This window comes from Sus scrofa, chromosome X (assembly GCF_000003025.6).
Source record: "Sus scrofa isolate TJ Tabasco breed Duroc chromosome X, Sscrofa11.1, whole genome shotgun sequence".
Lineage (NCBI taxonomy): Eukaryota > Metazoa > Chordata > Mammalia > Artiodactyla > Suidae > Sus > Sus scrofa.
Genome location: NC_010461.5, coordinates 46,715,654 through 46,729,178, shown reverse-complemented (window position 1 = coordinate 46,729,178; position 13,525 = coordinate 46,715,654). Strand labels below are relative to the sequence as shown.

The 13,525-nt window shown below is 41.0% G+C and overlaps 1 protein-coding gene across 5 annotated transcripts in view; it reads left to right on the top strand.

Moving 5' to 3' along the window:
* Nucleotides 1–13,525, top strand: part of PHF8 (PHD finger protein 8) — a 113,029-nt gene that overhangs the window by 32,014 nt on the left and 67,490 nt on the right. For all 5 annotated transcript variants that reach the window (XM_005673656.3, XM_013986163.2, XM_021080703.1 and 2 more), the window contains 6 exons: nucleotides 2,654–2,739; nucleotides 3,125–3,233; nucleotides 6,218–6,378; nucleotides 6,990–7,131; nucleotides 7,866–8,052; nucleotides 10,334–10,496. In XM_005673656.3, the coding sequence (XP_005673713.2) occupies nucleotides 2,654–2,739; nucleotides 3,125–3,233; nucleotides 6,218–6,378; nucleotides 6,990–7,131; nucleotides 7,866–8,052; nucleotides 10,334–10,496 (848 nt within the window). The remainder of the gene's footprint in view (nucleotides 1–2,653; nucleotides 2,740–3,124; nucleotides 3,234–6,217; nucleotides 6,379–6,989; nucleotides 7,132–7,865; nucleotides 8,053–10,333; nucleotides 10,497–13,525) is intronic.

Sequence of the window (13,525 nt, the reverse complement as noted above, 5' to 3'; positions counted from 1 at the left end):
GTTGAAAAAACTGTCTTTGCTCCATTGTATTACCTTTATTCCTTTGTCAAAGATCAGTTGACTCTATTTCTGTTGATCTGTTTCTGGGTTCTATTCTATTCATCTGTTTATTCTTTCATTAATATCATACTGTCTTGATTACTATAGCTTTATAGTAAGTCTTAAGTCAGGCAGCATCAGTCTCTCAACTTTGTTCTTCTATTTCAATGCTGTGTTGGTTATTCTGTGACTCAGATATTTTGGACAGTGTGAATTTATTGTGAGACCAATCCAATGGGTGATTTTTCCCTAGCCATGTCTCATGGTCCAATGTTACATAGTTGAATTGAGCCAGGGTTAGCATTTACATGTCAGAGTGATGTAAAGGTAGTGGGACAGATGAACTGAGGGTATCTGTAAAAGAATGGTTGAAGTGAAGAAGGCTGGAATCTGTAAACTAGGGAAGAAGGGTGAAGTCAACAATAGGTAAACAGGTGAAAAGTAGGATCAAGGTATTTTGCGGGCAAAGGACAGGCATAATCTATGAAAGCTTGATGGATGTACTTGTGGTCAGAGAGTGATGTGTGCAGTTCATATTTCAGAGGTAGAGAAGTGTTGACAGAGCCTTAGAGATTGCCATGAGAGGTGATAGCTAAATGGGAGTGGAGGCAGCAGCCCTTGAAGATGAGAAGTTCAATAGGCTAAGAGGCTGGGATGTTAGGCCTCTATATCCATAATGATGTCATATAGGAGGTTGGCAAAACTTGGGATGGAGAGGAATCTGTAACCAGGTTCTTCAGTGAGTGAAAGGGGTATGTTGGGGAGATGAGTAGCTGATAGTGAAGAGGAGTGGGAAGAGGTATGTCTGGATTATGTGCTACTCAGAGAATAGGAGATCTTGCACAAGGATAGAGGAAAGATCATCTCAAATTTTTATGAGAAATTGAGGGGGACATCAACTCTCAGCCCAGCCCTAAGTTACAAGAACCTGGGAGAATGTACAGCTTCTACCTGACAGGGTTCTAACACAGTACTTCTTAGACTTCCTGGGGTGAAGGATCAGGGTGTACTGGGTTTTTAAAAATTTCCGATCCTTAATGGACCAAACCTTTTATAAAATAAAATGTCCCCAGATTATTAACATGCAACAGGTTTACAGGCATAAGATTGTTACCAGTCAGGAAGGTGGTGAGGTTCTGATCCCAGGAAGTCAGTTTATGAGCATGGTTTTGCTGAAACAGTTGGAGCTCTGCCTCATTTTTATGCTTCTTGCTGTGTGTATGGCTGACTAAAGATTTTAGGAGTTATATCTTAGCCAGAAGTTTTTTGGAGGTCTGTTGATGACTTCTTTGGTGAGGAAGGGTTTAAATTTTGTGAGATTACCAGCTCACATACATGCAAACTCAGATTTTCAAAATTAAATAAATCTTTCTCAGACATTACAATATGAAATTAGTAACATAGAAAATTAGAAAATACAGATAAGGAAGAGAAAAATGGTTACCATAGTCTTTCATTTGGAGGGAACCACTGTTGACTATAAAATTACTCCTTTTCATTTAATAAAGTAAATATCTCAATAAAGTTTAATTTTTTTTTTTTTGTCTTTTGTCTTTTTTTTGTTGATGGGAACTCCTGTTGTTGTTGTTGTTGCTATTTCTTGGGCCGCTCCTGCGGCATATGGAGGTTCCCAGGCTAGGGGTTGAATCGGAGCTATAACCACCGGCCTACGCCAGAGCCACAGCAACGCAGGATCCGAGCCGCGTCTGCAACCTACACCACAGCTCACAGCAACGCCGGATTGTTAACCCACTGAGCAAGGGCAGGGACCGAACCCGCAACCTCATGGTTCCTAGTCGAATTCGTCAACCACTGCGCCACGACGGGAACTCCCAAGTTTAAATTTTTGATTATATATTGAAATAATATTTTAGGTATATTTGTTAAATAAAATATTAAATTATTAAGTTAATTTTATCTGTATCTTTTTACCTTTTTAATGTGGCTAGTAGAACATTAAAAAATTACCTTTTTGGCTCACATTATATTTATATTGGACAGTGGTATTCTGGAGTCTCTTTCAGCTTTGACCATTCTGAGTCTTTTTTTCTTTTCTTTTCTTTATTTTTTTTTTTTGTCTTATTGCTATTTCTTGGGCTGCTCCCTCAGCATATGGAGATTTCCCAGGCTAGGGGTCTAATCGGAGCCGTAGCCACCAGCTTATGCCAGAGCCACAGCAACGCGGGATCCGAGCCGAGTCTGCAACCTACACCACAGCTCACGGCAACGCCAGATCGTTAACCCACTGAGCAAGGGCAGGGACCGAACCCGCAACCTCATGGTTCCTAGTCGGATTCGTTAACCACTGCGCCATGATGGGAACTCCCATTCTGAGTCTTAATGAAGCTTCATTATGTGTACATTTTTAGCTCTGTCATAATTATTTTAGACCAGTGTGGTCCAATAGAACTTTTTGTGTTGATGAAAAAGTTTGATAATCTGCCCAATATGGTAGCCACACATAGCTACTGAGCACTTGAAATGTAGCTAGCATGATGAAGGAACTGCATTTAAAATTTTTAAAATTTTACTTAATTGTGTACTGGACAGCACAGTTTTAGACCTTATGAAAAACAAAATTTCCATAAACCTCAGCTGATATTCTCTTTTCTAGTTGTGTTGGTGTCGAAGAGGAGAAGGCTGCTGACATTGACCTCTACCACTGCCCCAACTGTGAGGTCTTACATGGGCCCTCCATCAGTAAGTAGTTCTTGGGGTTTTTAAGGGAAGGCAGTCCAGAGGAGAGACAAAGCAAAGGAAGCCTAGAAGGGTGATTGGCTTTGCCTGAGTGCTTCAGATTTGTCTCCCTTGGGAAATAACAGAAGTCTTGTAGGCCTTGTAGGCCAACAGCTGCTCCACTGAGAGGGCAGAGATGTAGAGCTTCACCTCCCTCCCTTCCTTAGGGATTCCCCAGGGGAAGTACCTGTCCTAACTAGGAACTTTCCTGAGTCCGCAAGGGCCTCCTGGATTCCGGGTGCTCCAAGGGGTTGTTATATTGGAAGAGAAGCAGGTTCTGCTGAGCCTTTGCTCTTGCAACTAAAGCTTATGGGTCTCCTGGCTCATAGTCTCTTGTCTTTTGGCCTAGTGAAAAAACGACGCGTATCTTCAAAAGGCCATGATACACACAAGGGGAAGCCAGTAAAGACCGGAAGTCCTACATTCATTCGAGAGCTTCGGAGTAGGACCTTTGACAGGTGAGGACCCCTGCTGCAAGGTGCTAGTGAGTGAAAGGACTTTGGGAAGCTGGGATGCATCTCTTCCAAGCTTTCCCACTGGCTGTCCCACTAGGTGCCTCCAATATTTGGGGGTGTCTGCAGGGCTCTGTGAGTTCCCTCTGGGGAGGGGTCTTCTGCTATAGTCGGTTTCTGAGAAACATTGCTAGGAGTTTCATATGATGTACAGAGTACATTAAGGTCCACTTGCAGAAGTGTAGATAGAGAGGCAGTTTTTCCTTCAGTCAGGAGAGAATATTTATGTGCGCCCAGGGAATGCTATAACTAGAAGGAGTCTTAAAAATCAGAAAGTTTAATTCTCTCATTGTAGAGAAGGAAACTCTGAAAAAAATTTAAAAAAATTTTGAGTGATCATGTATTTATTTTACAATCAAGAAAACATTTTTTCCTATAAAAAAGTAAGATGGGAAGTTTCCTGGTGGCTCAGTGGGTTGGGGATCTGGCATTGTCACTGCCGTGGCTTGGGTTGCTGCTATGGTGTAGGTTTGATCCCTGGCCCCAGAATTTTCACATGTTGTGGGTGCAGCCAAAAACAAAAACAAAAAATTAAGATGGGTTTATTCAAAATAAATTACTTGAGCAAAAATAATGAGTTAGAAAAATTAATAAAGCACTCTGTTTTGTTGGTTTTAAATTCATTTGACCATTTTCAGCTTTCCTGTATTTGAAGTGTTATTTAGGATTATAAACGTTTTTTCAATTTGCCAGATTTTTTTACTTGTGTATTTAAAGGCAGTGAGTTTTCTTCCTACTCCAGACCCCTCAGATCCCTCCTCTAAAGTCAACCAATTTCTTGTGCATTCTTTCAGAAATAGTTTTAGCTTATACAAACATATCTGTGTGTGTCCCCCTTTTTTAAAAATTAGAAACACAAACGGAAACACTATATTGTTCTATGTCTTAAATTTTTTGTTTTTTTTGTCTTTTTAGGACCTCGCCTGCGGCATATGGAGGTTCCCGGCCTAGGGGTCCAATCAGAGCTGAAGCCGCCGGACTATGCCACAGCCACAGCAACGCAGGATCCAAGCTGCGTCTGTGTCCTACACCACAGCCCTGGCAACGCCGGATCCTTAACCTACTGAGCAAGGCCAGGGATCGAACCCAAGACTTCATGGATGCCAGTCTGGTTCACCAACAGCTGAGCCAGATGGAAACTCCTTTGTCTTACTTTTTAAAATATAAATTATGTATCTTAGAGATCAGTCCATAACAGCACGTGCAGATGTTCTTCATTCTTTTTCATGGATGTTTAGTACTCCATTGTGTGGATGTATAATTTATTTAACCAATCCTCTATTGATGAACATTTAAATTAATTCTAGTATTTTGCTATTAGAAAAAAATGCTACAGTGAATGTCTCTGTACTTAAGTTTTTGCATATACAGGTGAGTATATGTGTGGATTTACTACCTAAAAGTGAAATTGCTAGGTCAAAGAGTATGGGCTTTCAAAATGTTTATAGATATTGTTGGATTGCTTCCAATGTGGCTACACCATTTCAAACTCACTAGACAGGGTGTGATAGTGCTTATTTCCCCATGTCCTAGCCAGTACTTTATTATCAAACCTTTTTTGCCTTTCTTTTTTTTTGGTCTCTTTTAGGGCCGCACCCATGGCATATGGAAATTCCTAGGCTAGGGGTTGAAGTGGAACTGTAGTTGCTGGCCTACACCACAGCAACAGCAATGCTGGATCTGAGCCCTGTCTGCCCCACAGTTCACAGCAATGCTGGATTCTTAACCCCCTGAGCAAGTCCAGGTATTGAACCTGTGTCCTTATGGATAGTAGTCAGGTTTGTTACTGCTGAGCCACAACAGGAACTCTTGCCTTTCTAATAAGATTAAAAAAATGAGACTTCATTGTTTTTTCTTTAGTTATGAAGGAAGCATGTCTGTTTTTGTACATGTATAAGTCATCTTTATTTCTTTCTCTGTTAACTGCTTGCTTATGTTGTTTGACAGTTTATCTCTTGGGTTACTGCCTCTTTCTTACTGATTTGTAATAGCTTTCCATGCAGAAAATTTTAATTTTTATGTAGTTAAATTTATTTATTACTATTTTTAATGACTACTGGGCCTTGTCTCTCCCATGGTTTTTCTACTACTCTATGGCTTTATTTTTTCCTAATTTGATCTTTGTTCCATCTAGAATTATGTAAAGAGAGAGACAGATATTGATCTTAATATTTTTCCAGATGTTTATCCCAACACAGCTTGTCAAATAGCCCATCTTTTTTCAATGTGATTTTAAGAAAACAAGAAATTCCTATTTTCTAGTTAACTGTGTGTCAAGAAAGTGGTTGTAGGAGTTCCCATCGTGGCTTAGCAGTTAATGAATCCGACTAGCATCCATGAGGATGTGGGTTTGATCCCTGGCCTCGCTCAGTGGGTTAATGATCCGGCATTGCTGTGAGCTGTGGTGTAGGTTGCAGACGCAGTTCTGATCCTGTGTTGCTGTGGCTGTGGTGTAGGCTGGTGGCTACAGCTCTGATTGGACCCCTGGCCTGGGAACCTCCATATGCCACGAGTGTGGCCCTAAAAAGACCAAAAAAAAAAAAAAAAAAAAAAAAGAAGTGGTTGTATAAATGTTGTTTTTTAAATCAAATCTTTCTCTTTATTTGCCATTGTTTAAATGGAATGGTGCTGCTCTGGGTTAGAGTAAATCAGCTAAACTTGTCAGATATGTCTTTTCTTCCTGGGAAGGCTGTTGACTGGTTTCATCTTTTGTCATCTGGAGAAGAGCACCATATTGATAGGATATCCTGGCTTCTTGCCTTTGATAGGTTATTTCTTCCCTGGCACATGAAGTTTATGCCATTCATTGGTTGCCAGCCCACATTAGGTTTCTTCAGGAAGGCCCCACCCCTTGGGTGAGTGGCGGCATCCAGTGAGGCCTTCAGTGGCGGGGCTTCTAGGGTTCAGGCTTTCTCTCATGTGGCCCACAGCTCAGATGAAGTGATTCTGAAGCCCACTGGAAGTCAGCTGACCGTGGAATTCCTGGAAGAGAATAGCTTCAGTGTGCCCATCCTGGTCTTGAAGAAGGATGGATTGGGGATGACACTGCCCTCACCATCATTCACTGTGAGGGATGTGGAACACTATGTTGGTAAGCACCACAGACCCTCTTAACTGTGACATTATTCATTCCCATCAGAACCTGCGACTCTTCCTCTCCAGTCTCCCTTTTGCATTTCCTTGCATCTTGGGAATCTGAGGTGAAATGCTTTGCCCAAAAATCATTCAACAAAGCTAGAACCAAAATCCTGGTCTTCCCTTTCTTTTCCTCTTAATAGACCAACCACAAAACCCCAGGCTGAGCCCCATTTTTTACCTAGGGAATTCCAAGGATTGTAATGGCCTCTCTCTCTCCTCTGTTGAGATGAGAAAGCCTTTGACTTTTGCCCTCACATGCTAGTTATGGTCTGGACATGAGTTTTTGAGAGGTAGGATGAAAAGTGAGGAAGCAGGTCTCAGGTTGCTGGATTGTACTGTGAGTGAGACTGTGTGTCAGGCAGTTCTATTGCCTCAGCAGGTCTGGACCTGGCATTTAGATACAAGGAAGGTGTGAGGAATACCTACCCCCACCTCCTATATATGCGCATCCAAAAACAGTGAGAAAGGTTTTAAGTGTAAGGTCATTCTAGGAATGGGTTAGGGGATGAGAGTCTTCCCTGGTCCCTGAGACCACTTGGTGCAGAACCCATCTCTCTACTCCAGGTTCTGACAAAGAGATTGATGTGATCGATGTGACTCGCCAGGCTGACTGCAAGATGAAGCTTGGTGATTTTGTGAAATATTATTATAGTGGAAAGAGGGAGAAAGTCCTCAATGTCATTAGTTTGGAGTTCTCTGATACCAGGTAAGAGGGGCAGGGGTAAGTAAAAAGCCTCACAAAGTGCCTTGGACTTGTGATATATTGAGTGTATATTAGTGTTCTTTTCTCTTCCTCCTGGTGGTTTCTTCCTTTGAGATGCAGAGCTGGTTTATACTTTCTAGGGTAGCTGCTCACATTATAACAACTAAATCATATTTCTCCTTTGCAGTTTATAGCGTTGGATAGATTATGCAGTAGCTATTTTAATTGTTTTTTATCTCCTTCAAGACCTAGGACAGGTTTCTTGGAAATTTTTCTGGTCTTTAGATTGCAGCATGGTCACTGTTTAACTCCCAGGATAGGTCTTCTGTCCCAGGTAAACATTTCTTTACCTGGAATTGAGCCCTGAGAGGTTTCTCTAATTGTTCCTCATAAAGAAGACACTATGAGATGAGAACAGCACAATACTGTTATACACCAAGTGCCAAGTGAGTGGGCCCAGGTTTGGGGAGTCTGAGCATTGAGTGGAGGAAATGCTCATCTTTGATTGGGAAGGCTGTGGAGCTGAGACCTGGGACTTCCAGAGCTGAGTGGAATGAAGATGCTGACCAGACTTATAAAAAATAAGTGTCCTATGTGTTCTTGGGGATTCTGTGGAGAGAACTTTTTTTAAATCTTACCTCATTCTCATTGAGATGGGGGTCATTTTATTCAGGATTTAACCTTCGGTTCCCAATTGGTTGACATCTGCTCTCTGCTCTCTACCCCTTCCTTGCTAGGCTTTCTAACCTTGTGGAAACACCCAAGATTGTTCGAAAGCTCTCATGGGTGGAGAACTTGTGGCCGGAGGAGTGTATCTTTGAGAGGCCCAATGTGCAGAAGTACTGCCTCATGAGTGTGCGGGATAGTTATACAGACTTTCACATTGACTTTGGTGGCACCTCAGTCTGGTACCATGTGCTCAAGGTAGGAATGGATATGGCTTCTGAAGACAGCCAGGCCTTGGGTTTCCTTCTTTGTTCCAGGTGACAGCATAAAACAAGCTACTAAGGCCTACTTGCCTCCCGGACTCTATTTGGGTGACATTCCTCTATCAGGGTTAGGTACTTAGTGGATATGCCATCTACTCTACAGTTTTTTTTTTTTTTTTTTTTGTATTTTTGCTATTTCTTGGGCCGCCCCTGCGGCATGTGGAGGTTTCCCAGGCTAGGGGTCGAATCGGAGCCATAGCCACCGGCCTACGCCAGAGCCACAGCAACGCAGGATCCGAGCCGCATCTGCGACCTACACCACAGCTCACGGCAACGCCGGATCGTTAAACCACTGAGCAAGGGCAGGGACCGAACCCGCAACCTCATGGTTCCTAGTCGGATTCGTTAACCACTGCGCCACGACGGGAACTCCTACTCTACAGTTTTGATGCTTAAAATTTTTTAATAACTGCAGATGCCTAAGGTTTTCTTTGTTATCTTAACTGAATCAATTTGTGCACCTAACACTATGTATGGAAATGTCCATATTTATTGCAGAAATTCCTGCTAACGTGAGAAACTTCCCCTCCATCCCAAGTTTTTGAAGTATAATTTACATACCATAAAATCATCTATTTTAAGTATGTAGTTTGATGTGTTTTGACAGTTGTATAAATAGTTGTATAACTGCCATTCTATCAGCTTTCCTGTAATTTCTCTTTTAGTGGTTGTTACTAGCTTATTGATTGTCCATGACTATAAAGGATTTTTGAGAACTGGAAAACAAATTTCTTTTCTTTTTTTTTTTTTGTTTTTTTTTGTCTTTTCTATGGCCGCTCCCGTGGCATATGGAGGTTCCCAGGCTAGGGGTCGAATCAGAGCTGTAGATCACAACCACAGCAACACAGGATCCAAGCTGTGTCTGCGACCTACACCACAGCTCATGGCAACACCAGATCCTTAACCCACTGAGTGAGGCCAGGGATTGAACCCGCAACCTCATGGTTCCTAGTCGTATTCGTTAACCACTGAACCACGATGGGAACTCCTGCAAAACAAACTTAAGTAAGTTTTATTGTTTTCCACCACTGTTCATACTGTTTCACTTTCTTATCAGAAATGCCAAGGAGAGAACAGAAAACATGAATATTGCTCTTGTCCAAATGATCATGAATCCCGAACTAGTTGTTTTCATTGGTTTATAATGAAGAAATTGGAGTGTGTGAATGAAAATACTGTTATGCAAATTTTAGATTTAACTTTTTTATTTTAAAATAATTTTTAGTAGAAAAATTGCAAAAAAAAATAATAGGAAAGATTCCCGTGTGCCCTGCACTCAGGTTCTGATGTTACCGTTTCATTATATTCTTGAAGCAAACATAATAAAATGGTTTTACATATGTATTTTTTCTGAAACAACCCGAGAGTAGCTGCAGACCTAGTGTCCCTTTATCTTGTATTAATTCAGTGTGTATTAAAAACACTTATATAACCACAGTATAGTTATCAAAATCAGGAACTTACTATTGATATAATACTATTATCTGCAGATCTGATTCAAGTTTCCCCAGTTGTACAGTAGATAGTTTCTAGTGTTATTGCTTTTCTACATTGAAATTTATTATCATGAAATACTGGTTAAACTAATCAAGCTGTGGGTTGGGGATATTTTTGTGCTAGTGGATTTTTTTTCTTTTCTGCCAAATTATCTATCTGGTGATTATCCAGGCAAAACATAATTAGGAAATAAAATTTTCCTCCAACAGATAATCACCTAGCATATAATCTTTCAGAAGTCCTTGGGCGATTACTGAACTTTTAAACTTTTATTAGCTTTGATTGCAGGTGTGAGAGGGAACACTCTCTATAAATGGCATTTAAAGGCAAATTCAATTTTCTTCTCATTAGTAATGTGGCCTTAAATTCTCCTAGGGCTAGTGGTATTGATCTACTCATCTATAGAGGCCGTTTTTCATTTGGCATTGCATCTAAAATAGAAGCCTTTGGTGTACATTTGTCTTAAGTTGACAATTTTGTTTGAAATGCCCTTTCCACACTGTTTTTGTCAGTCTTATAGAGGCTTAAAAGTGCAAAGTGCAAAAGAACTTTTGAAGCCTTCCAAATCTATGTAAAAATGATTCTCGGGCAGGTTTGGGAAAGAATTCTAACATACTACATGGTCTTGGAGCATGGGAGAGAAACTCTTCTGGAGAACGCTGGAGGACTTTTTAAGAAACCTTTGATACTTTTGGCATTTCAACCTCTTCTTGTTTCAGGGTGAGAAGATCTTCTATCTCATCCGCCCTACAAATGCCAACTTGACTCTCTTTGAGTGCTGGAGCAGCTCCTCTAACCAGAATGAGATGTTCTTTGGGGACCAGGTGGACAAATGCTACAAGTGTTCTGTGAAGCAAGGACAGACACTTTTCATTCCTACAGGTCTTCCCTGGGCCCCTCTGGGAGGGTTTGAGGGGGGTGGGAAGAGGAAGAGAGCTTGTGGCACCACCAGAATCAACCCCTTCCTATAATGTGTTGATGTGATTATAAGGGATATCTCTCTCATATCAGCTAAAGACTCAGAAATGGACCTCAAGGAAGTTCACGTTGTGGCCAGGGGGCAGTGTGGTCACCTGGGGAGGTTGCAGATGGGGCAGTCCAGAAGAGGTTGATGTGCTTCTTTATACAGGACTGATGTCAACTTGGTAAACAGATAGAAAACAGGATTCTCAACCCCATGACTCTAGAGATAGTGACTGAGGGAGTGGCATTGTAGGCTGTACATCAAAATGACCTGGATAGGGGTAGGTTTTATTTTCCCGAAACAATAAATGCCTAGACTCCCCCTCAAGGATTATGAATTCACAGGTTAGATGGGATATGAAACTGTATTTTGAAAAAGTCCCCCTAGTTGTCTGAACTTGGGGAAGTTGACATCTTTAGTATGTTGAGTCTTCCATGAACATGCCTGTTCATTTATTTAGATTTTTATTGATTTTCTGATTTCTTGATTCCTTGATTTCAGAATTAGTGTTAAATTTTCTCAAAATGTTCAGTAGAATTCTCTATTGCAGCCACATGGATCTGGAGATTTCCTTTTTGGAAAGTTTTAAATTAACATTCAGTTTCCTTAAACTTTATTAGGCTATTCAAATTATCTATTTTAGGAATTCCTATTGTAGCTCAGCAGGTTAAGAACCTGACTAGTATCCATGAAGATGTGGGTTCAATTCTAGCCTCACTCAGTGGGTTAAGGATCTATGTTGCCATGAGCTGTGGTGTCAGTTGCAGACGTGGCTCAGATCTGGCATTGCTGTGATTGTGGCATAGGCCAGCAGCAGCAGCTGCAGCTCCAGTTCAACCCCTAGCCTGGGAGCTAGGGGTGCCACAGGTGCAGCCCTAAAAAGACCAAAAAAACTTTTTATCTATTTCATATTGGGTGAGTTGTGATAATTTGTGCTTTTCAAATTGTTGGTCCATTTTACCTAAGTTGTCAACTTTATGTGTATAGAGTTATTCATTGTATTTCCTTATTACTCTTTTGATATCTTCTAAGTCTCTAGTAATATCCTCTGTTTCATTCCCGACGTTGGTTATTTGTACCTTTTCTTTTATTCTGTGTCAATCCTGATGGAGGTTTGTCACTTTTATTGAACTTTTTAAAGAATCCCTTTTTTTTTTTTTTTTTTTTTTTTTTTTGCTTTTTAGGGCCACACTCACAGCATATGGAGGTTCCCAGGCTAGGGGTCAAATTGGAGCTACAGCTGCCGGCCTACACCACAGCTATAGCAATGCCAGATCGAGTTGCATCTGCAAGCTATACCACAACTCATGACAATGCTGGATCCTTAACCCACTGAGCGAGGCCGGGGATCAAACCTGCAACCTCACGTTTCCTAGTCGGATTTGTTTCTGCTGCGCCAAGGCGGGAACCCCAATAATCACTTTTTGTTTCATTGATTTTTCCCTGTTGTCTTTCTGTTTCCAATTTCAGTGATTACTGCTTTTATCTTTGTTTTTTCTTCCTTCTTCTTTCTTTGGGTTTGTTTTGCTCTCCTTTTTCCAGTCGAGGTAGGAGCTTAGGTGATTGATTTCAGACTTTTCTTCTTTTTTTTTTCTTTTTACGGCTGCACCTATGGAAGTTCCTGGACCTGGGGTTGAATTGGAGCTGCAGCTTTGGCTATGCCACAGCCACAGCCACAGCAACACCAGATCTAAGGTGCATATGCAACCTACACTGCAGCTTGCAGCAACACCAGATCCTTAACCTACTGAGTGAGGCTAGGTATTGAACCTACATCCTCACAGAGACTACGTCAGTCCTTAACCTGCTGAGCCACAATGGGAACTTCCTTTTTTTGTTTTTTTTGTATTTTTTTTTCTTTTTTGCCACACAGGCAGTATGTGGGAATTCCTGGGCCAGGGATTGAACCTACGCCGCACAGCAGCAACCAGAGCCACAGCGGTGAGAATGCAAGAGCCTCAACCCGCTAGGCCAGCGGAGAACTCCCGGGAACTTCCTTTTTTAATGTAAACATTTAGTGCTGAAAATTTCCCCCTTGGCACTGATTTAACTGTGTAACAAATTATGATATGTTGTATTTCCATTTTGTTCAGTGTGCTTTTTTTAAAAAAAAAGTGAGATATAATACACATACCATAAAATTACCATGTTAAAGGGTACAGTTCAGTTTTTAAAAAAATATTCGTGGAGTTCCCTGGTGGTTCAGTGGGTTAAGGATCCGATGTTGTCATGCTGTGGCTCAGGTCACTGCTGTAGCACAGGTTCCATCACTGGCCTGGGAACTTCTGCATGCCATGAGTGCAGCCAGAAAAATTTTCACGAAGTTGTACAACCATCATCAATATCTAATACCAGAAAGTTTTCATCACTTCAAAAAAAAAAAACTTAGTACCTCTTAGCTGTCATGCCCCTTTTCTTCTTCCCCCCAGCCCCTGGTCACTTTTGTATTTTTCTTTGTATATGAATTTGCCTATTCTGAATGTTTTATATAAGTTGGATCATGCAATATGAGGTCTTTTATATTTTCAAGGTTCATCCATGTTAGAGCATTTGTCAATTTTTCATTCTTTAAATGGCTGAGTAATATTCCATTGTATGGATATACCACATTTTGTTTATCCACTCATCATTTTTTTTTTTCCCCACTGTACAGCAAGGGGGTCAGGTTATCCTTACATGTATACATTACAATTACATTTTTTTCCCACCCTTTGTTCTGTTGCAATATGAGTATCTAGACAAAGTTCTCAATGCTATTCAGCAGGATCTCCTTGTAAATCTATTCTAAGTTGTGTCTGATAAGCCCAAGCTCCTGATCCTCCCCCTCCCATCAGGCAGCCACAAGTCTTTTCTCCAAGTCCATGATTTTCTTTTCTGAGGAGATGTTCATTTGTGCTGGGTATTAGATTCCAGTTATAAGTGATATCATATGGTATTTGTCTTTGTC